The sequence below is a fragment of the Notechis scutatus genome, chromosome 3, assembly GCF_049901735.1.
Source record: "Notechis scutatus isolate UNSWTSFEM ecotype Mainland chromosome 3, rNotScu1.2, whole genome shotgun sequence".
NCBI lineage: Eukaryota > Metazoa > Chordata > Lepidosauria > Squamata > Elapidae > Notechis > Notechis scutatus.
Genome location: NC_142011.1, coordinates 15,009,171 through 15,034,078, shown reverse-complemented (window position 1 = coordinate 15,034,078; position 24,908 = coordinate 15,009,171). Strand labels below are relative to the sequence as shown.

Genomic DNA, 24,908 nt, shown 5'->3' with positions numbered 1-24,908 from the left:
TTGTAGCAGGCTAATGGCTTTAGGGATGATTGGAATTCTGGAATGTTCCTCAAGGAATTGCTCAGAGGATTTGGATGTCTTGGTTTATAGAGCGCCATTCCTCAGAGCGTTCTCATAGCAAAATTGAGCCACAAAAGCATTCTTTTCAATTAAGCTTGCTTTTTTTCTTACCCAAGTTCAGTCTCACTTCAGTCTTGTAAATTGGGAAAATGGGGCTATAATTACAGAATATCTCTGCTGTCTCAAGGCAGTTGTAGCAATCCAAAAGAAAATAGACCTTGTGCACCCTGGAATCATGTGAAAAAATTTCAAGGCTGACTAATGAAACAGAATATCCAAAGACAGCAGGATATTTTTCTCACTTAGGAGGAAGATATTTTTGCATTGTGAGCAATACTAAGGAGTTGCTACAATCACTGTTCAGAAACATGTGTTCATCTTGCTTCTTAAAAGAAACACAATCTGACTACAATAATTGCATCCGAAGAATTGCATCTGAAGAAACTTAAGGATTCAAAATCTAAATTTTGCTGTTAAGTCACATTTCTTATGTACTATAAGATGTTCTATGCCTGCTGATATTTTGTGTAATTCCTTTGCCTGGGTTTGAACTTTGGATAGACAATAGTAATTTTCTTTAACTGAGTAAGCTATTTGGTATCAGTGTTATTCACAAAATAGGTAACTCACACATTCTTCAATGTCAATTTAGTGTAAAGAGAATATACTTTAATAGAATCACCTTTGCCTGGCTTTTCCCCCACAAAGGAATTGGATGTTTATACATGATAAAGACTGATTTGATAAAGGAACTATTGTGTCTCTGGGGAAAGCTCTCTGCTAAAGGAAATCAATGAGGAACTTTGTTTGCACATCCAATTTTTCAAAAGCAGAGCAATTAATTCTTCTTCTTCTATAAGACCTAAATTATACAGCTCAACAAAATATTGATCTGATTATTCAAGGAAGGTACATTTTGAAGAATTGAAAGTAATGGCAGGTTAACTCAAGATAACTGTTGTGGTGGTCTGACATTCGAAATGAGACACAGGGAAAATGTCTGAGAAAATGCCAGCCCTGAGTGAACTCAGGTAGCAGTATTTATTGAGAAAAAGTAAAACAAAAGTACAGTATGCATTCAGAAAACAATGACCTCTACAGAATTACCTCACCAGCATGAGAACATACAATCTTGGAAAGTCCCAGATGTTACCTTACTAGGATGAGATCATACAGCCACGGAAAGTCCCATGGGAAAGTCTGGAAAGTCCCATGAGAAACACAACTGTGTACCTTGAACTTTTACCTATTTTCCTATTCCTTCTAAACTTGCAGAATCAAACAGGATGAGACACTCATGAGCAAAGGTACTCCTACCCCACCAAGAATGCCTACATATCCCTAGACTTATTGCTAGTTGTACAAAGGACTTACAGAAAATGATCAATAAAATATATTACCACACTGTTTAGAGGAAGGAGGTGAGAAGGGACAGAAGCTAGTTCACCTATGACAAGCCATGGTTGCCAACTTTTTGCTTTGTGAGATATAGAGTCCACATTCCAAAGAGATGATTTAACAGCCAACCAAACGGGATGTTGGAAATGGATTGCCTCAAAGGATCTGGGACTTTATCTGTCCAAAAGCAGAATAAATCTCTTAAAAATAGCAAAATTGGTGTGAAAAGAAAGGCAATTGAAAGAAAGCTGAAATTTAAAAAATGGCCCTGATCAACCCAGGGGATGCAGAAAAACACATTCTTGAAAAAAATTCTGTAGTCTATGCCATTGAGAAGAGGCTTGGAATGCTCCCATTTCCTAAATTCTGGACCTCATCCCCTCTTTTTAAATAATCTCAGCTGCAGAATAGAACATATTCAGCCTACTTCATATTTCCCAGTGCACATATGCAAAAGACATAAATAGAAGGGAAAGCAGAAACACAACGAAAGAAGAATAGAAGAATATAGATGCCTCCTATTTACCCACTGTTGGTAAAAGGGTGGGAAAGCATTCTAGAAGCTATGTTCATCATTCCCCCTCAACCATGTCATGTTTACATATATCCCAAACTCCTTATAGCTGCTTTAGTTATAGGTTTAGCTTTTATTTTTGAAATGTTAAGAGTTTGCTTAACTGTGCCTTATTTAACAAGGTATAACTAGTTGCATTTACACAATAAAAGTGTAAAGTATTGTAGTGACAGTAGGGTTCCAATATCCAAGAAGAAGAAGTGGGTCAGCCTATTCTCCAAAGGACCCTAAGGCAGAACAAGAAGCAATGGATAGAAACTAATCAAGGAGAGCAACACCTAGAATTAAGGAGAAATTTCCTGACAGTGAGAACTATTAATCAGTGGAATGGTTTGCCTTCAGAAGTTGTGGGTGCTCCGACACTGGAAATATTTAAGAAGAACTTGGACAACCATTTGTCTTAAATGGTATACTATAGGGTTTCCAGCTTGAGCAGAAGATTGTATTAGAAGACTTCCAAAGTCACTTCCAACTCTGTCATTCTGTTAATATGCTAAACCAGGGGTGTCCAACCTTTCACCTTCCCTGGGCCACATTAGAAGATGAAAATTTGGTTTGGGCCGCACATATAATAAATTATTATAAAATAATTATATTATAAAATTATATAATAAATTATAAATTATTTTTATTATTTATTATTAATTATTTATTAAAAATTATTTTTTATTAATTTTCCGGCCAAATTTTGCGGGGTGGGGAGGCGGCGGCGGGGGCAGAAGCGGCGGCGGCGGCGGGGGCAGAAGCAGCAAAGGCGGTGCCCGCCTTTTCTGTTGCTGCTTGGCATGGCACTGGCCTCGCCTCGCGCCTGCCTCTCCTCCTCCTCCTCGCTGGCTCTTGCCAGAAGGTTGGGGTGGGCACTGGGCCGCATTACGAGGTGACCTGGGCCGCATGCGGCCCGTGGGCCGCGGGTTGGACAAGCCTGTGCTAAACCATAAATCATGATACATATAAATAAAGTCTGGGCTTACCCATCAAAATAACAATAACAATGAAGCAAGGCATACAATGACTTAATTTAATACATTTGGTAAACCAAGACTTAATATGACAATGTTATAATCATAATTAGATATCAATTAGAAACTACTCAGTAGTACTATAGTTCCTTAAGAGATTTTTGCTTGATTATGTAGTTTTCGAATCAAATGGTATATGGTGTATTTGTAATTTGAGCATCCTCAAAATATTCAGGAAAAATAAAAATTCAGTTTGAGAAGCCAACAAGTAATTATAATACCATTTTTATTAGCTTTGATATTTTACCACTTTTATTTTTATCAGCTCTAATCCCTAAACAGATCTGACAGTGCCAGATCTTGTTCTTATGCAGAAGGCTATACAAAAAGGAAAAGAAAGGTATTTTTCTTGGTGAAGGTTAGTAGTTTTTTCTTGCTGTTTACTCCTCACTTTTCAAAAATTACTACTACCCATAATATTTTCAAAGAGAACAGTCAATTGGTTCTCTTATTCAAAGATATTATGAACACAGCATTATACCCTTTATATCTATACCATCTCCTCCAATTGCTATTGCCTTGTGAATCATGTTTTATTTTTAAAAGAATACATTTGTTTTCCTTATTACATTAATGACCAATACCCTCACTTTACAAATCTAGTAAACGTGCAATATTATTGCCATTAGTAGCAAGAAGTCATTTAAATAAGAATGTGAGAAATACATTTACAATAGTGATTCAACAGCTGTCTATTATGACAAACAGCAAGTCATCTAAAGAGATACAAGAGAGATTTGCAAAGAAAATTAGCTAAGAGCCTTTAGGAGATACCATAAACATTTATGTTTCTACTTCATTGTAGACAGGTGGCAAAATTCTTCTTGACTTTGTCTTAACCCACGGATGCTCCATTATTTCTTTCAGAGGAAGTCTCATAAAAGGTGTACGGTTAAGGACTTTAGCAATTAGATCTTTGGCTCCCTCTGATATCCAAGGAGGAAATTTAAAATTCACCTTAAAATAATTTTTTAAAAAGTTAGATTTTGTTATGAAAGCGATTATATTGTACAAAGTTTAACTGGACCACAATGTCAATTTACTTTGTTCTCCAACTGATCTATTTTTATTTTTTTTACTCTTTTTGACTGACACAAACCGTTGCTGCTGGTTCTCCTGGTACAAGCCTTTTCTGCTTATTGTGTAATAACCATCAGTTCAAGCACTATATGAGGCTTTTAGGTGGCATGACAATAGCCACTCTATTTGTGGATGCAATCAGGGCCCATTTGCAAGTTTCATAGGGTAAGATAATCACCACATTTCCTGTTAAATCCACCAGCCTTCATCAATACAAAAGAGAATTCATATTTTTGATCCAACCTTCTCTGAAGACCACAAAAGGGATATTACATCAAGCCATGTGTAACTTTTTTAGATCATATTTTTTGAACTCTTATTGTAAACCAATAGAAGAGAATATTTTAGCTCAGCGGAACAGTGGAACCCTTGCTGCTCTCTGAGTTTGATAACTTTCCTGCAGGCGTTTCATGACCAAACCAGATAACAGTAGTACTGATGATGTTACTAAACAATTTGGTTGTGAAACATCTTACTGTAAAGTTTCTTAAATTCTTTCTAGGATTTTTGTCCTATGAATAGAACAAGACATATGTGAGTTCCTCCTGGCCTCTCCAATGTAATCCTCTGAATGTTAACGTACATTCATGAATAAACATAAAATCTAGCCATGAGTTTCCAGTTATTGTTGTAAGCACTATCTCATTTACAGGCCTTTGATTTGGAAGAACCTACCTCCTTTATCCGTCTGAATGTCTCCATACGAGTGGGTGCTTCAAAAGGTGCATATCCTGCAAGACACTCATAACAAAGAATGCCAACACACCACACATCAACATTTTCATCATGAGGACTTCCTTCTATCATTTCTGGAGCAAGATAATCTGTGGTGCCACATAGTGTTGTCCTCCTATTTAAAAAAGAGAAACAAGAAAAAAAATAGTGTTCAAATGACTGCATTTGTGATTTCTTTTCAGTCACTATTCAGAGAAAGATCCAAGTAAAATCAGAGATTCGGTGAAGCCTGGGGAAAAAAATCCAGATAACTGGTCAATTTTTTGCCCACAGAAAAGGCCAAAGGTTAGCAATACTGTAGCACAGGTATTTTGCACATATAGATGCCATTTGATCTCTGGAAACTCTGCTCTTACCTTACCATGACTGGGGAACTATTTTGACAAGAACATTTTAATTAATAAAATTATTTTATCCTACAAGCCAGTTAACAGCGTTTTAATACAGCATGCTACAGAAAGAGTAAAGCACCCTGAACCAGAGCCAAGCAGCTTGAACAAATAAATCAACTATTTTCCACACAGAGAGGGTGAACTCAAATCTAAGCAAGAACTAGAGGAACAAGAAATAGAGATGAATTGGTATTCATATGTGCAAATAATTCTAGATATGATAAAGATCGTAGGACAGAAGGATTTTACAAGGAACTTAGTGAATTAAATGGAATTTTGACAGAGATGAGAAGGTGATTAAAAATTATATGGATATTTACTTGGAGTAAAATTAGAAGAACAAGTAAAAGAAACAATGATTGCTTGCAGGAGAAATTTTGGATATGGGATAGATTTAGAAAGATGGCAGAAATTATATTCTCAAAATTGTAAAATAATGATGTCAACAGCATATAGAGAGAATTTGTGTAAGATGTTTTACAGGTGGCATCTACCCCAGGCAAGAATAGCAAGGATGTTTAAGAATAAATAGGAGAAATGTTGGAAGTGTCATCAGATACCTGGATCATATTATTACATGTGGTGGACGTTTGTGGAAGCAAGAGATACTGGACTAAAATTCATACATGGCTGGAAAAAATGACCAAACAGCATATAGACTTGAAACCAGAGATATTTCTATTGGGTATCTTACCTGAAGGATATAGTAGAGAATTTATATATCTGATTATAAATTTATTAACAGCAGCTAGAACTGTATTTACTAAAAATTTGAAAAGTGAAAATATTCCGATAGAAGAGGAGGTAACTAAGAAAATAATGGAATATGCAGAAATGAGTAAAATAACATTAGCAATTAGAGAGCAAGAAGATAAAGAATATTATAACATTTGGTATTTATTTTATCAATGGCTAGATAAGAAAATAGGGAAATATAATATAATATAAATATAATATAATGATATGATAAGTTAATGATATAATTGATTATAATAAAATGAATAATATTATGTATTAGGTCATGCAATACTTGAGATTTGCTTGAAAAGAATGATGTGAATTTATAATTAAAGTCTAATAAGTGTTAATAACAATATAATATATGCATAGTTGATATGTATAATATGAATTATAACTTAAATGTAGAAGGGAGAGACTGCTGATATTGTGCACAAAATATATGTACCAACCGACACACTGTACAATGGAAAGATGGTTTTATTTGTTGCTTTATGTTTGTTTGTTTTATGTTTGTTGTTAAAAAAATAAAAAACAGCTGGAGAAAACAGCTGCTTCCTATTACAATGAAAACAACACAGATGTGTCCATGTAGCCACCAAAAATAGAACTTGAATTGTGAGAGACCAAGTGGACGATTGTCCACAGGAATCTGTTGGCAACAAGGATCTGTTGGCTCTATCTCTTGATCTACCAACTGTGGCTCATATTGGGAAGGAGGAAATGAAGGCAAAACAGGGCCTTGGACATTAATCCAAATGCATGGATAAAGAAGGAAACAGGTTTGAACATTCTTATTTGGATTAATTGTCTGATTTGTCATAGCCAACACACTCATATTTTAAATAAAATTTGGTTTATCTAACCTTGCGCAGAGCTGACATCTTAAAAGATCTTCATCTACGCTCCAGAATTTTAAATGCTCTCCTAGTCCCCAATTCACCATGCAAAGACTTCACAGTTTCACATGAATTAAAATGAATTTCTGAATTTCGCTTATAGGCCATTTCTCCTATTTGTTTTTTCTTTACAAAGAAATGCACATCAGAAAGAGACCTACCTCAGTGAAAGAGTATGCACTGACCATCCAAAATCCGCCAACTTCAGCTCCCCTCTTAATCCTAAAAGGAGATTTTCAGGCTTGATATCTCTGTGGATCACTTTCCGAGCATGGCAGTACATCAGAGCGTCAGATATTTCTTCAATATACTGTTTCGGTACATCATGTGTTAAAATATAGCAGTTGGTAATCTCGGAGCTGGATTTCCAGCACATTAGCTATAATATAGATACTACACATATATCTTTCACACCAAGGAGTTTTCTTCTCATGAGTACATACCCAGCCCCAGCCACTACAGCTGACTCAAAAGCATAAAATGGTCGATGGTATCGAAGGCTAGTGAGAGATCAAGGAGAGTGGGGATGGTTGCACTACCCCTCATCCCGCTCTCAATTATCCAGTTCTGCAATTATTGTTATCTCAGACAAATATATTATGATTACTTGTAATTAATCCAAATATGTATATATTTTAACACGTTCTTTTCTTAGATCTTGGTTCCGACAGATTATATTCGTCTAACAGGGCAGTACTTACAGTGGCTGTTCTATTATCATCAAATCTATGGTTCTTTTGTAACTCCTTGTACAGCTCTCCCCCTGGAGCATATTCCAGCATCAGAAAAATTCTTGTCCGATCATGAAAGTAGTTATACATTCTTAAAATGTTTGGATGTCTAGGGAGACCAAAGACGGGGAGGGGGGGGAGGGGGAAGAAAGGTACAAACTGTGATTGGTAGTCCAAAAGGGCTTATTAAGAAAACTGACTTTGGAAAGGAAGGTTGATAAGACACTCCTGTTCCAAGGATAGGCCACAAAAGTTAGAGGACGATCTGAAAAAAATCCACTCCCAACTCAAGGAAGGGGACAAACTACTTTTGATTTTAGGACTATATAATCCAAAAGGCATGTGTAATAGCACAGAAGGCTCTTCTCCTGGACTGCCACCTGCCAGAATACCCTGGCCAATGGAGCCTGCACGAATTTGGAATCTTCAGTAGGTCCATGCAGTACCATTTTTTAAAAGGAAGTTTTGCTTCAAAGCAGCTAAGTGGCACTTCACTTCAGAGCAGCTACACTGCTTTGTTCTGAATACTCATGGAAACTTTCGTGCTGAAACAGAGTAGTGACAGAATAAAGAAACCATCCAGATCTTGAGGCAATGTCAAAACTATTCTGCACAGATCTTAATGTGTATCTTTTCAATGTTTGGGAATATTGACTATCTTGCTCCAAAAGAATGGTGAGCAGTGGATTTTGGCTGTATGCTAAAACATTATGCTGTGGCCTACATTTGTATTTCAAGTCACTGTTTCTAAATCCCTATTTTCCAATGATCCAATTCCAAAGTGGAAAGCTAAAGAGGCATTAGGACAAGGGTAATTCCATCCAACTAAGCACTCAACATTCATCCCATGTCATTCCAGCTGGGTTACCTGAGGTGACTTAGGATTTCTATCTCTCTTCGAAGCTGATGTTCCAGCTGAGCTTTCTCCAAGACAGACTTGAATATGACTTTTAAAGCCAAGATGAAGTGGGTCTTTTTCTCTCTGGCCAAGTAGACTGCTCCAAATCTCCCTTTCCCGAGAGGTTTGCCGAATTCGAAGTCTCCTGTGCCCCATATTTTCCTGTAACCCAGTGGTGAACATGAAAACTGATAATGCTTTCTTTACTAACCAGTTCGATATGATCAACCTTGGCAAGGGCTGTTCCTCACAGTTCTATTAACTATCTACCTTACTGATCTTTGTTTCATCATACTTTGAGCTAGTTTACATATTTATAGAATCAAAGAGTTAGAAGGAAACTAAGAGGTCATGAAGTCCAACTCCCTGCACACCATGCTATGCCTGTCAGATGATTATTCAGCCTGTGGTTGAAAATCTCCAGTGAAAATGAAGGGACTACTCTGTGTGGGTAACCTGTTCCACTGGTGACGGTTCTTACTATGAAGAAGATCTTGCAAGTGTCTTATCTGTTTCTACATCCTTAAAGGGTTCCCTCCCCCCTTGATTTGAATCTCAGCTTCTGGAACAAATGAGAATAAATCTGGGCTTCCTATCATGTGATAGCTTTGACATACCTGAAGAGGTTATTATGTCCCCTCTCATCTTTCCTCAAGCTAAACCTATCTAGATCTTTCAACCATTCCTTGTAGAAATAGTTTCTAGTCTTTTCATCAACTTGGCAGCCTTTCTCTGGACTTTGGTTGCAGGATGGTAATGGGAAAACTGATCAAGATGGAACTATGTATGTATGTATTGTATGGAGGAGATCAGACATAATTATTAACTATATATGATTGTTAGTTGCCTTACGGGTAAAATGATGAGATAAAAAGTAAAATTGTATTTCATTGTACAGTTTCAAGATAAGATACATTTGCCCAATTTTCCTAGAGAGATTTAAAAAGAAAAAGAAAAGAAACACGAGATATTTTAGGGAGGTTGTACTTGTACTGGGGATAGTGGCTGGGGAATCCTGGGAGTTGAAATCCATAAATTGTGAAATTGCCAAGATTGAGAAACACTGATGAACAGTAGATGAACAGTAGTTTACAATATGGTATTATTAAAAACACACTGTGCTAGTAAGGCAAATAAGTGAGGAAATGGCCTAAGTAATCTTTATTATGGTGGTGGGGGAGGACCAATAATAAAAAGGCATGGGCACTCCAAATAATATGATGTGGATTAATTGTGGGCCAAATGGAATACTGAATATGAAGCAGCCTGAAAAAGAACTTTATTGAAAGGTCTTTTTCAATTGACCTGCAAAGAAACAATTGGTAGCTCAAGAACGAAAAGGAAGCATAAAACATCTGTACTATACAAAGGTACATTTTTCCAGTCAAAAACCAAAACCCCTCTAAAATACGGATGCTCCTTCATGCAACATTTGTTTTCCTACCTGCAGAATTCCTTAATATTTACCTGGGAAGTTGAGAATCGGGGGCATCGTTGGGACTTGCTTTTGATTCATTTTTCTCCCCTGCCAAACAAATTTGCATGGATTTAGGGACACGGCAATCTTCGTTATCTAAAAAGCTTTTGCTTGTAATAGTAATTATATTAGAGGTCTACTCAGAAGCCTTTCTGCTTTAGCATACCCTAACCTCAGCAACCCCAGATTGGCAGGATAATTCCTCAAATATATGGCAGTATCACTTGCATATGACGTCCAAGAGCAGTGCCGATATGATCATAGTCCTCGTGATAATTGATAGCTGCATATTCTCCATAGCTTTATCTAGTCCTCCTTTAAAGCTTATAGCTAGGTGGCTATTAGTATCTCCAACTTGAATGATCTTTCATTCAAACACACTGGATACTCTCCTGTATTCTAGTATTAAGAGAAAGTGTTTATGTGGATGGCTGCACATTTTTTTATGTATTAGGATGAATAGAACCACAAGAGTATAAGAACATGATTGAACTTAGTGAAATAGAGATCAAATACCAAAATAAAAGCTCAATACACTGAAATGGAGGGCAGATGAGAAGAAGACAGTGTGAAAAAATATAAAAGAAGGAAGCAAAAAGGACACTAATTTTAACATTTGTATAACTATTGCTCAAGAGATAACCGATATATTTTCTTTCTATTAATCAAAGTTATTAGAGGCAATAATTACTTCATAAGATGGACTATGTATTAATATACTTCAATACAACAAATTACCTAAATCTGATTCAATTATCACATGATACCAGTAGTAACATACCCATTGATTTGTCTTTGTCTTTTAGGAGATTCTTGAATTTTGGAGACAATCCTCCCTGAATCCTACAAATGGAGATAAAAGAACTACTGAGCTCCTTGTGTCTATGTAGCTTCTCAATCATCCAGGTCATGGTTGTCTCAAAGGTGCTTTTTCAGAGGCAAGTGGACTTTCTGGTTTTTCTTTGAAAACGTTTCTCATCCAAGAAGCTTCTTCAGTTCTGTCTGGCTGGTGGTCAGGGGAAGGATTTATGAAATTAATTCATAAAATTAAATCCTTCCATTTCACAACATCAAACCAGAGTTGCAAAGAAGCTTCTTGGATGAGAAGCGAAACGTCTTCAAAGAAAAACCCAAAAAGTCCACTTTGCCTCTTGAAAAAGCACCTTCGGGACTACTGAGCTGCTTCTTCGTTGCATAGCAGAACGAGTGGTTTAGTAGCACATGACTGGGCAAGCAATCCAAGCAGTGGTGGCATTCAAATTTTTTTTACTACCGGTTCTGTGGGCATGGCTTGGTAGGCGTGGTGTGGCTTGGTGAGTGTGGCTTGGTGGGTGTGGCAGGGAAGGATACTGCAAAATCTCTATTCCCTCCCTACCCCACTAACCTGCTTTCCAGCTCCATCCTCCTGTGCAGGGCAACAAAAGAAGACCCAGCTGGGACTCGGGAGGCAGTGAATAGATGGGGGTGGGGTCAGTTAGAGGTAGTATTTGCTGGTTCTCAGAACTACTCTAAATTTCCAAACCTGCTGAATATACCACCTCTGAATCCAAGAGACATTTATATAACCACCTAATAGTTGACAGCAAGAACTTTAGCAGTTCATCATTAGGGAGAGAAGAAAACCAAACTTGAAGAAGAAAAATATATAGATTTTACTTAAGTTTAGTTGCAGAAAGTAAAAAGAAGATGTAAAGAGTCTAAAATGCACTCCTGTTCAAAACCCTACAGTTTGGGGTCTAAAGCAAAGGTGGTATTTCCAGTCAAAAAGCAAAATTCCTCTAAAATATGGAGGCTCCTTCATGCAACATTTGTTTTCCTACCTGCAGAATTCCTTAATAATTACCTGGGAAGTTGAGAATCAGGGACGTAGTTTGTGGTAATATAACCTATTGATCATTTTATCATTTTCTGTAAGGCCTTTGTATAACTAGCAGTAAGTCTAGGAAGATGTGGGCATTCTTGGTGGGGGTAGGAGTATCTTGCTCAGAGTGCCTCATTCTGTTTTGATTCTGCCAGTTTAGAAGGAATAGGAAAATGGGTGAAAGTTCAAGGTACAAGATACACAGTTGTGCTTTCTCATGGGACTTTCCAAACTTTCCCATGAGACTTTCCGTGGCTGCATGATCTCACCCTAGCAAGGTAACATCTGGGACTTTCCAAGATTGTGTGTTCTCATGCTGGTGAAGTAATCTCCTGTTGAGGTCATTGTTTTCTGAATATGCATACTGTATATTTTGCTTGTGTTTTTCTCAATAAATACTGCTACCTGAGTTCTCTCAGGGTTGGCATTTTTCTCAGAGACAGTTCCCTGTGTCTCATTTCAATGTCAAACCACCATAAATGGTGACCCGGACGTGATAGCTTGGAAAGCTATACGCTTCCGCATCCTATACTCATCGTCGCGGACGTCGACTGGCCCTCATCTTCTTCGCTGGACGAAGATAGATTCTTTCGTGAGTATGGGGGGAGATCTCTCGAAGGCTCAGAAAGAGCACATCAGGGAATTGAGAGGGATCATTGGGAATAGTTTTGGGTTTGGAATTGGCAGTAGGGGTTGTGCTGTAGGAAAGAAAGAAATTGAGGACTTACTACAGTATGTTTGGAAAAATATTAAGTCATATCCGGAGGGAGGTAGTATTAAAGTAGAGTCCTGGAAAAGATAGGGAAATTTTTGCACGAGGAACCCCGTGCCCCTTCTTCAATTTTGTTAACCTGGAGAGTGATAATGGATGCATTAGCTACTTATGAACAACCGCTCCTATCACCCCCGAAGAAGGTTTGCCGCTTTACCATGCGGTGACGTTTGTTGCCGCCGACGGCACCTCCAGATAAATCTGGGGGACTGTCCGGCGCTAGCAATACTTTGTCAGAGGATAAGAGTTTACCTTTAAGGGTTCAGGTGGATGCTGTTACTGCAGCTATTCAAAAAGCAAAGAATAGAGGGGAATTATCAGGAGATGATTTGGTGGAGTTTGGAGTAGAAGTTCAACTTAATCCAGTGGAAATTGTCATGGATGCTGCATTAAATCCGCAGCGGGAGTGGAAGCCTTTACAGCTCAGAATTTTGAGGGAAGTTAAGCAAGCAGCAAAAGAATATGGTGTTAGAACGCCATATACTCAGGCATTGTTAGAAGCAGTTGGTTATGGAAATAAAATGATTCCGGCTGACTGGAAAGCTCTGTTGAATATGATTTTAACTCCAGCTCAATATTTGGTGTTAGATCAGAAATGGAGACAGCTGGCAGTCCAGAGGGGAACAGCAAATGTTACCCCAGATCAGCTTTATGGAGCTGGTAATTTTACAACAGTGGAACAACAGAGAGATGGTATGCCTGAGGAAGGGTTCATTCTTCTCCCACAAATAATTTTTCAAGCCATAGGGTCTCTCCCTGACGGCGAAGGTGGTGAGAAGACCTTTACTAACATCAAACAAGGGAACAATGAACCCTATGAAAATTTCATTAGCAGACTGAAATTGGCTATTGAAAGACAAATTGATAATCAATTCGCCCAGAAAGAGTTGCTTTTAAGTTAGCAGTAGAACAAGCTAACACAGATTGCAAAAAGATTTTAAATCCACTGGTAGCAAGTGGGGAGCGAGAAATCATGATTTGATTAATGCATGTAGAAAGGTAGGGAGTCAGTCTTTTAACATGGAAACTTTAGCTCTGGCTTTACAAACAGGACATGCTCAAAAGGGGAATTGTTTCAATTGTGGGAAGCCTGGACATTTTAAAGCGCAATGTCGGGCTCCTGGAGGAGGTCAAAGTCAGCATAATAAGAGATCAATGGGACAGGGTGTTCGTCCTAAATCAGTGTGCCCAAAATGTAAGAAAGGATACCATTGGGCATATCAGATGCTCCTACAGTTTTTACTGATGGAGGGAAAGTTTTTGGTGCTTGTGTTTGGAAAGATAAATCTGGAATTTGGCATACAAAAGTGACTTCAGAGCAGAAGTCTGCCCAGCAGGCAGAACTTGCTGCTGTAGTTTTGGCTTTTCAAAATTTTCACAATCAGGATTTTAATTTAATAGTGGATTCATTGTATGTGTATAATTTGTTACCCTTTGTAGCAGGTTCTTATTTGTCTCCTGGAATATCACCTGATATTTTAAGATTGCTTTTGCTGTTACAAGGATGTTTGGAGCAGCGTGTGAATGTGTGTTTTGTTGCTCATATTCGTAGTCATAGTAATTTGCCTGGAATTTTATCACAAGGTAATGCCAAAGCTGACAGTGCTGTAACTTCAGTCCTCACTGTCCAGCCATGGGATAGTCATAGTTATTTTCATCAAAACGCTAAAGCATTGGCACAGCAATTTAAACTTACTACTGCAGAAGCTGCTGCCATAATTCAACAATGTCCAACTTGTTCAAAGCAGGGCACGAATATCCCTATGGGAGTTAACCCCAGAGGGTTGAAACCTTCAATGATTTGGCAAATGGATGTTACTCAATATCCGCCATTTGCGCCCTGGAAATATATACATGTGACTGTGGATACTTACTCAGGATTTTTAATGGCTACCCCTCAAAGAGGTGAGATGGTTAAACATGTCATCAATCATTGCATTAAGACTTTTCAGTTGCTGGAACACCTAAAACTTTAAAAACTGATAATGGTGCGGCTTATCGGAGCACCGGTTTGATCAGTTTTGCAAAGTCATAATTCCATGCTCAAGACCATGTTGACTAAATTAAATAAAAAGGAGGAAGCTCCTGGGGCTTCCAGCGATTCAAGATCAATTAAATCTCGCTTTGTATACTTTAAATTTTTAAATTTGTCTGGTAACCCCCCTGCGGCGCGGCCAGCAGGCATTTTTCTTCTCCTTCTACAGATGCGGTGAGACCTCGGGTGTTGGTGCGGTTCCTTCCAGATCCGGCATGGGTTCCTGCTGAGCTGATAACGTGGGGACGTGGTTATGCAGCAGTTGAACATCTTGGTCAAATTCGTTGGGTTCCTGGTCGGTGTGTTCGGCCTGATCATTCGCAGGCACCTGTGAAGGAAGTTTCGGAGGAGCAGGATGGCGCATCTGTGGTTCCTGATCCTGTTGATTCTGCCTAATCTGTCCTGGGCTGCTCGGGTGCGGAGAGAGCAGCGACAGCATGTTCAGCGTGCCGGAGATTTGGGCGATGATTTGTGGACAGATAATAATTACATTAAAGATTTGCGCACAACTGCCAAAAACTTGAACATCACCAATTGTTGGTTGTGTATGCACCTTCCTGGGAGAGTGGGAGAAGGACTGACTCTACATGGAGTTCCATTTAATCGGTCTACTTTGCAGACCGAAAGCATAACATTTCATATGCCATGAACTTCACAGTCAAGGTGAAGACTGCACTGCAGTCTCCAGCACATTTATGTTTCCAAAACATTACAAACTCACAATTCTTGGGGAATCATAGTGTCTGCAATTACACTATTAAGTGGACAAATGGTTCAGAGAACAACATAACTTGGGTAAATGGGAAAAATGAGTCTGACGCATTTGGCCAGTATCAATATCTAGACATGAAACAGCTGATGCAAGCGGCAAGTCAACAAGGTTATGTACAGCTGGAAGGGTTTTGGTTTTTATGTGGACTGTGGGCATATCAACAAATTCCTGCAAATTGGTCAGGGACATGTACTTTGGGGTTTGTCATTCCGGTTATATATAAGTTAGATACATTACCTCCTGATGTTAGGATCCGAAATCGCCGGGAATTGGATTCGGGTCTAACCATGGGAGGTAATCTATGGACACAAATTTCTCGAGGTCTTATCCCACCTTTGGGAATTGCTATGAACTATAGGGATATTCATATTTTAAATAATTTTACTGTTGCTATGTTTAATGATACTATAAAGAATATTAAGATGATTAATGTAGAAATGTCTGAAATTCGTACAGTTACTTTGCAAAATCGATATGCTTTAGATATTATGTTAGCTGCCCAAGGAGGAGTTTGTGCTTTAATTCATTCGCATTGTTGTATTTTTATACATAATTATGAGCCAAACATTACAAAGACTGTTCAGGACATGGAAGATCGTATTGCTCAGCATCAATCTGGAGCTGATGGGTTTAATGCATCATTCTGGGACAGTCTGTGGTCCTGGCTTCCTGATGGATCATGGTTTCGCTCCTTATTGCAAGGGGTTGTTATTATTATTGCTATATGTATCTTATTATGTTGTTTTATTCAATGTATTCCTAATCTATTACAAATGTGTACCTCAGTCTTCCGAGCGTGAGGATCAGGTCATGAGGGAACTGTGTACTATGCCACTAAAACACCCCCTATCTTTGAATAAATAAAAAGGAGGAATGTGGTAATATAACCTATTGATCATTTTATCATTTTCTGTAAGGCCTTTGTATAACTAGCAGTAAGTCTAGGAAGATGTGGGCATTCTTGGTGGGGGTAGGAGTATCTTTGCTCAGAGTGCCTCATTCTGTTTTGATTCTGCCAGTTTAGAAGGAATAGGAAAATGGGTGAAAGTTCAAGGTACAAGATACACAGTTGTGCTTTCTCATGGGACTTTCCAAACTTTCCCATGAGACTTTCCGTGGCTGCATGATCTCACCCTAGCAAGGTAACATCTGGGACTTTCCAAGATTGTGTGTTCTCATGCTGGTGAAGTAATCTCCTGTTGAGGTCATTGTTTTCTGAATATGCATACTGTATATTTTGCTTGTGTTTTTCTCAATAAATACTGCTACCTGAGTTCTCTCAGGGTTGGCATTTTCTCAGAGACAGTTCCCTGTGTCTCATTTCAATGTCAAACCACCATATAGTTCATACCTGCTTTTGATTCTCCCCTGCAAAACAAATTTGCATGGATTTAGGGACACGGCAATCTTTGTTATCTATAAAGCTTTTGCTTGTAATAGTCAGTAATTATATTAGAGGTCTACTTTGGTTCCAGTCAAAAGCCTTTCTGTTTTAGCATACCCTAACCTCAGTAACCCCAGATTGGCAGGATAATTCCTCAAATATATGGCAGTATCACTTGCATATGACATCCAAGAGCAGTGCCGATATGATCATAGTCCTCGTCATAATTGATAGCTGCATATTCTCCATAGCTTTATCTAGTCCTCCTTTAAAGCTCATAGCTAGGTAGCTATTAGTATCTTTATCCTGAATGATCTTTCATTCAAACACACTGGATACTCTCCTGTATTCTAGTACCGTGTTTCTCACAAAATAAGGCCAGGCCTTATTTTTTTTTGACCCCCCCCAAATGGCTAGGCCTTCTTTTCGGGGGTGACTTAATTCCCCCCCCCTTTGCATCCTCAGGCGGGCGGCAACAGCTTGGATGTTGACCTCAGCATTAGTGGGGCACTTCGTATCGGGAGACCTTCTGCCACCATTCCTTTCCCTTCTCCCCATGGTGCCGCGGCATTTAGAGCAACGCCGCAGCGTTTGGCACAGCCACACGCGGCCAGCCAGGGCTCCTCCCTGCAACCAGAGCCCGGCGGAGACACTCGGCTTCAGGCGCTCCTGTCGCTACCTTCCCTTTGCCTTTGAAGGCAAAGCCAATTCTTTTAAAAACGACGCTCTACTACCGGTATGACAAAGCCTCCTCTGCCCGAGAGGAGAGCCCAACCCCATGTGGGGAGGTGAATCTCCCGGGGCCGCAGTGCAGGATCGGCCCACCCCGGGAGAAGCGCCCAGCCGCCATCCCTGCCTGGCGCCGGGCAGAGTGTGAAGAGCTTCGCCTGGGGTGCCGAGCGCAGCTGACAGGCGGGCCCTCCTGCCTGGCAGCGGAGCTCTCACCAAGGCAGCGAGCGCCTCCCTGCTGGGCCCTTTGCTCATTCCACCAGGGCCGCACCAGAGCTGTGCGGGCTGGGCAGAGCCAGGAAAGCAAGCCACGGGTGTGTGCCTGCCTGCCAAGTGAAAGAGCCGGGATGACCCAAGCTTGGCTTCCTTCCCAAGTCCCTCCAGCCCGAACCTGAAGGGGCCACCGAGAGAGGCTGCCCAAGGCAGTGATAGCGCCCACCCATCCGTGGACAGGGAGGCAAGGCGACGGCCTGCACCATGTCCTCTTCCGAGCTGAGCCTCTGTTAGGAATATGAGTCACCTAACAGCTATTTGGGTTAGAAATATATAAATCAGGATAAACATTTTAAAACTGTATCTTTAAGAAAATGCAAAACTGTAATTAGGTGTGGTTTCTCAAACGGCCATAAGATGGAGCCAGAAACCTGGGTTGTTTAGTCTTAGTCTCAGAAGAGAGTGTGAGTCAGTCTCTGTTTCCTTCTGTTGGAGAGTATTGCTGTTCCTCCATTTTTCCTAATTGACTGATATTCATGGATTTGATGTAAGTCTAATACTGAACTGTTTTTGACACTGGACTTTCTAATTGGATTATCCCTGGAATGAAACTTGACTGATTTACCTGTGAATGACTTTTGGACTGCTTATTTTGAACTTTGCTTAAACCTTTATTGAAAGTAAAACCCTACATTTACTGTACAGTGTATCTGTGTGCTGTGTGTGTATTATTAAAACACTACTCTCTATACATCTCCCTGTATGTGCTCATTCTCCTAATGGGGAATTACCTCAACACTGGTTATGGGCCCAGGACATACCAGGCTCAGATAACTGAGAGTTAGTGTGAATACACAGTCCTGTATACAGACATCTGTTTACTGTTTAATTGTGGGTTACTATCCTGGTAAAGATGGCACAAATCACTTCAACAAGTCTATCACTGATAACTCAGTTGGATGGAACAAACTATGTTTCCTGGTCTATGAAGTGCAGTCTACTTTTGCATAGAGAAGGTTTATGGAATGTAGTTCAAGACCCACCGGAATTAAATGCTTGGGATCCAAATAATGAGGATGATGCCAAGAAGCTTTCTGACTTTAAACAGAACAATGAACAAGCTCTTTGTATAATTGGACTAACACTGAGTGACCAGGAGCTTGTCCATATTCGTGGAAAGAGTCTGCTGCTAGGTTTTGGGAGAATTTGAAGAGGATTTATGTTCGTGACAGTGTAGGTGCACACATACATCTTACACGTAAACTGTTTAGACCACGTCTTCTGAAAGGTGGAGATATGTTAGCTCATTTAAACTTCATGAAAAGAACTTTTCAAGAGCTACATGAAAAAGAACTAATATTTTCAGAGCTGCATCAAATTTACATCATTCTTTCCTCATTGGATAAAAGTTATGATGATTATGTATCTTCACTGGAAGTCCTGCCAGAGATAAACTGACATTGACTGACATAACTGGAAGGTTGTTAGAAAAGCAAGAAGACGACTGGATAGGGACCAACTGAGGAAGGAACAACCACAAGAAGAGAATTTGTCTTCAACTGCCTATAATGTTAGGAAATGTTTTTCTTGTGGGGCTAGGGGACATATAGCTAGATTCTGTAAGAAGGGAAAACAACACAATACTGGTAATCACCGGAAGGCTAAGAAGAATGTTAGTTTAGCTATGTCTAGCAATTTAACTGTAAACCATGATTTGTGGGTTGTTGATAGTGGAGCATCACAATGCATTACTAAAGATAGAAAAAGGTTTGTAAAGATGTCTACGAGCAAACAACAAGTATCATTGGCAAATGGATGGAAGATTAAAGCATCAGGTGCATATTGTTCTTGTATAAACGAACATTTAACTATGTTATATGTACCTAAACTGAAATTTAATTTGTTATCAGTAAGGGCTTTAGTTAATATTGGTTATGTAGTAACCTTTAGGGGAGATAACTGTATAATAAAGAGGGTAAAAGTGTTACTGCTACTTTAAAAAATGATTTATATGTGATACATGATGACCAGTTGAAGATGGCTAACTCAGTTTATAACGATGTTAAGCCACATGATGAATGTATACATTTACTACATAGACGTCTAGGGCACATTAATTTCAAAATGCTCAAACAAACTGTTGAATTGTCAGAGGGAGTAAAATTGAAACCCTGTAGCAAGTATTTAAACTGTAATGCTTGTAGCCAGGAGAAAAGTAAGGTTACTTCAGCAAGCCGACTCAATGGGTTTAAGACCAAAGAACCTTTAGAGGTTGTGTTTGCTGACATAATTGGTCCTAAAAAACGAAGTTTAGGAGGTGCCTGCTATATTTTGAGTATTATGGACCATTACTCATGATATGGTTTCTGCTATCTTATGAAAAACAAATCAGAAACATTCCAACATTTCTTTAACTGGCTAATGCAGGCAGCACCATGTCCGGGTATGCAACAAAAGTACTTCCTAACGGCAACCCCCCCGCCATTCCCCCCATTTTGCATGTTTAATATAGGCTTTAATTTGGGAGGAGGTGCTTAATTTGATTTTATGCCTATAAAACATGCTGGGACTTCCTATTGGGGGAGGCCGTATTGTTGGAGAAACACGGTATTAAGAAGAAAACCAAACCTGAAGAACAAAAATATATAGATTAAGTTTAGTTGCAGAAAGTAAAAAGAAGATGTAAAGAGTCTAAAGTGCACCTCTGTTCAAAACCCTCCAATTTGGGGTTTAAAGCAGAGGTGGTATTCAGACAGTTCTGCCAGGTTCTGGAGAACCGATAACAGAAATTTTGAGTAGTTCAAAGAACCAGCAAATCCCACCTCTGACCGGAGATTTTACAGTATCCTTCCCCTGCCACGCCCACCAACCCATGCCCACAGAACCGGTAGTAAAAAAAAATTGAATCCCACCTCTGGTCTAATGTTTGTAAATGATTGAGGAAAATCTAATTTGCAATTCCCAAACACCCCTTCCCCACCTTTTCATTTTCTTATGAATACCTGTTTCAGGTATTAGTTTGGAGTCCATATTAAAACTAATTTGATGGATTGATAAATGGAGATTCCAGTGAGCTACTTTGATGCAGAGTTCCTTTTGCATGTATTACTAGAAAATTAGAAAAAAATGTTTAGTTTTTGTCTATGTTTACAGAAACTTGATTTTATATGTTCTATTTATTTTTACCTCCATACTGCCAAATCCAGAGCCCTAACACTATTCAAAGAAATATTACAAATTATTGAAATGATACTGTAAAAGCTTTACAGATTATTAGAAATAAGTGAATTACCCTAAATTTGTGTCAGTACCTTGCATGGATATTAGGTAGTGGGAACATGCACAGGTTTATGTTGGTTTGTAAGCTAGTTTCTCCATTGTAAAGGTCCTCATTTGCATGGAATAGAGGGCTATGCTGGAGCCAAAACTGCCTTTTGTGCAGGAAGTTCTATGTGAAAAAGTAGAAACTATTCATCTCTCCACTGAATGGAAAACAGATATAAGAAAATAGGGTGGAGAAACTGCTTGGAAGATTGAGAAGAATTATGTTATACTGCACTATCATTAGTTTAGCTAAGAATGGCATAAGCCTATCCAACTCAGATGGATATGGGGATCACAGCAGAAAATTGTTACTACCGTAGGACAACACAATGGTGTTGAACTTAAGCACAAACAGTAAAAGATGATCAGAGCAACTTTAGTAGCTGCAACTAAATTGCTGTGTTGAAAATTATGTCATAATTTTAGTCTTTTTAATTAGTAGAACCTATGGATTTTAAATATCCTGGGGCAGAACTCAAGTGATTGGCTTCTACACACGTATCGGATAATCCCAGCTTTTATGATACATGAAAATGATGGTGCTGATTTGAAATATACAATGCTGGAATCAGATATTGTCCCGAGCCGTAATTTACTGAGTAGGTTGATCAATGATCTGGGTTTAATAGTATTACACTTAGCATAAATGGCTAGTGTGAGAAGTTTTATATCCAAATTCGTTTTATTCTTTATTCTGTTTCCATCTTCCCTTAAAATATTAACAGAATCCACAATGATGTGAGAATCAGTATCTCCACTAAATAATTGACAATCACACTGAAACTAAGTTAATCAACTAAAATTAGCAAACCCCCAAATAAGTTATCCGGACTAAATCCACATATCAAAGGATAAGGTCTGCAAACACAGAGTTAGTTAAATTAGGTCTCCCAGAATAACTGTCCATTCACAACAACAACAACAACAACAACACACACACACACACACACACCAGAGGTGGTATTCAGACAGTTCTGCCAGGTTCTGGAGAACCGGTAGCGGAAATTTTGAGTAATTCGGAGAACCGGTAAATACCACCTCTGGTTGGTCCCGCCCCCACCTATTTGCTGCCTCCCAAGTCCCAACTGATCGGAGTCCCAGCTGATCGGCTGGGTCTTCTTTTGCTGCCCTGCAAGGAGAACGGAGCTGGAAAGCAGGTTAGTGGGGTGGGGAGGGAATGGGATTTTGCAGTAACCTTCCCCTGGAGTGGGGTGGGAATGGAGATTTTACAGTATCCTTTCCCTGCCACGCCCACCAAGCCATGCCCACCAAGCCACACCATGCCTACCAAGCCACGCCCACAGAACCGGTAGTAAAAGAATTTGAATATCACCACTGACACACACACTCCTTAAGTGTCATCCTAGAATCAGCATGTAGACACTTCACCTTGGAAAAGCTACACCCTATAAAAATCTTCTGCTGTACCCCATTTCTCTGCAGCTTGGCCCTAAAGGCAAATTGTTTTGCTTTTAGGAACAAACATTTTTTTTTCCTCAAGGATGTCTCGATCTAATTTATATTCATTCTTGCACAGCCCCAGCTCGAGTTGGGACCCCAGATTATTCTTCTGACACTATGCTAAATTACACCAAACAAATCAGCTTATCACTTAGCATGTGTGACTCCAACTGTAAAGCAATTAGGGTGCAAACACATTCATTACTCTGCTATTCTAACTCTGTACACTTAGGGTGACATTCCCAAAATAACCAGGGCTTCCGGCCTACTATAAAAAGATACAGCCCATTTGAATTATTCAAACAAAAACAACGTAACAAATACTATCCAACATATGAATGTTAAGTTTCATAAGACAGTAAGGCCTTGAGAGCCAGTTCGGTCTAGTGGTTAAGGCATCAGGCTAGAAGGCAGGAGAAGGTGAGTTCAAGTCCTAGGAAAGACAGCTAGGTGACTTTGGGCCAGTCACACTTTCTCAGCCCAATTCACCTCACAGAGTTATTGTGGGGAATATAGGAGGGGAAAGATATGTTGACTATGTTTGTTGCCTTGAGTTATTTGTAAAACTAATAAATTTGGGATACAAATACATATGTAAATATATCATAAGCTTGAATAAAATATTAACACCCATAGATCCAAATAGTCCGCTTAATAATTCTTGTGCATTACATTAATCTTATTAACCTTTAAAAAAGCCTAATTTACCCACTATACTGAACCAGAATAATAGTTAACCATAATGTATGTCAAAGGTCTTCAAACTTGGCTGCTTTAAGATTTGTGGATTTCAACTCCCAGAATTCCTCCTCCAGTCATGTTAGCTCAGGAATTCTGGGAGTTGAAGTCCACAAGTCTTAAACTTGCCAAGTTTGAAGACCCTTGATGTATGTGGTTAGTAGATTCACACAATACTGTATGTTCCAATGACTGAGTTCACACAATGCTACTCCAAAATTAAACAAACCATGTTATGGCTTAATTACAACGCATAAAGTACTTAGCACATATGCCTCTTGTCACAACATAATAATACTGTAATAGAATAACTCAGCTTGCAAAACCCCTTGAAACTCCAAGACACCAAATGATGACTGAGGAATCTTACCACAAACGGTATCTTTCCTACTAGGGCTGGAAAAAGATTTACCTGGAAGCTTTATACTCTCAGATCAAGAAAGAATATGCAAAGGCAACTTTTGATTGGTCAGAGTAACTATCTGTTCTATTTTAGATACCTGCCCACATTTCTCCTCTTAAAGATAAATGGATTTGGTCCTCCTTTGCATTGCATCACTTTTGCTGGCCTCACTGAGTACTAGCCACTGGGGGGCAAAGTAGGACTGTCTGTTATTCCACATAGCCACTTCCTCTTACTTGTAGTGAAAAACTGTTGCAGTGATAATTTGTAGCTTTGCCCTAATTACATAGGGTTCATCAAACTATGTCCAGGCATTAGCCAATTTGTTTTGTAACTTTGCTGGCCAGGATGGTTATAAAAGTTAGTTATAAAACAGAAGTTATACAAGTTGGTTATAAAACAGAGGTTATAAAAGTTAGTTACAAAACAGTGTTTCTCATTATACTCTGAAGCACCATTTTAGGGCATCTGGAAACCACATTGTGGTTAAAAATTCTGCATGATTTTTGTTGCCTGGCTGAGTCTCCAGTTCTCTTGCACACCTTTAAAAATAACAACAGTAGCAGCAGAACCGATAGCTATGCAAAGCAGCTGCAGCCGCAGCCACAACTTTTAAAAATGCTATAAAAGAAAGTATTTTTTTATTTAGAGCAAAAGAAAATGGAATCATATGTCAGTCTGACATTGGAAATAAAAAAGAGGTGCTTGTTTTAATTTTTGTAAAAAAAAAAAAAACCTTTTGGAAGAACTTTTGACAGCCCTTCATTTTCTTGGCTACATGCTTTTTAAAAAACATAATTCAGAGAATTTATATGTTTTGAGGAATCTTTGGTAGGTTTGGATTTAGGCAGGTGTTCCTCCTGCTCCCCCAAATTGAACCCTTCACTGGAATCTCTCTCTCTCTCTCTCTTTCTTTTCCTTCCTTCTTTCCTTCCCACCCTCCCTCCCTCCCTCTCACCCAACCATGTTTTGGAACCATGGCTCTCCTTCTGTCTTATTTAATTTGGCTGGCTTGATTCCTCAAGGGAATTTGGAAGAATCTCAAGGAAACCTAGGAAAAGCATACATGGAGGATACTATCCCCAAGTTGTTTCTCTAGTTGTCCATGATGTTTGGGTTCACCAATGGTCTCTTAAGAAAAAGACATACCACTGTCTTCTTTAAGGCCGAGGAATCATCCCCTCCTGAAGCGAAGCAGACACCACTGCATATGCC

General features: G+C 39.1%; 1 protein-coding gene across 1 annotated transcript; it reads right to left on the bottom strand.

Moving 5' to 3' along the window:
- Nucleotides 1-3,160: 3,160 nt before the first annotated feature.
- Nucleotides 3,161-23,713, bottom strand: LOC113410492 (aurora kinase B-B-like). The gene is made up of 8 exons (XM_026665087.2): nucleotides 23,661-23,713; nucleotides 10,783-10,844; nucleotides 9,992-10,049; nucleotides 8,495-8,686; nucleotides 7,597-7,735; nucleotides 7,057-7,205; nucleotides 4,807-4,981; nucleotides 3,161-4,008 (listed from the first exon to the last, which is right to left on the bottom strand). Exons 2-8 carry the CDS (start codon nucleotides 10,784-10,786, stop codon nucleotides 3,835-3,837), a joined length of 891 nt encoding a protein of 296 aa, XP_026520872.2. The 5' UTR covers nucleotides 10,787-10,844; nucleotides 23,661-23,713; the 3' UTR covers nucleotides 3,161-3,834.
- Nucleotides 23,714-24,908: the final 1,195 nt, after the last annotated feature.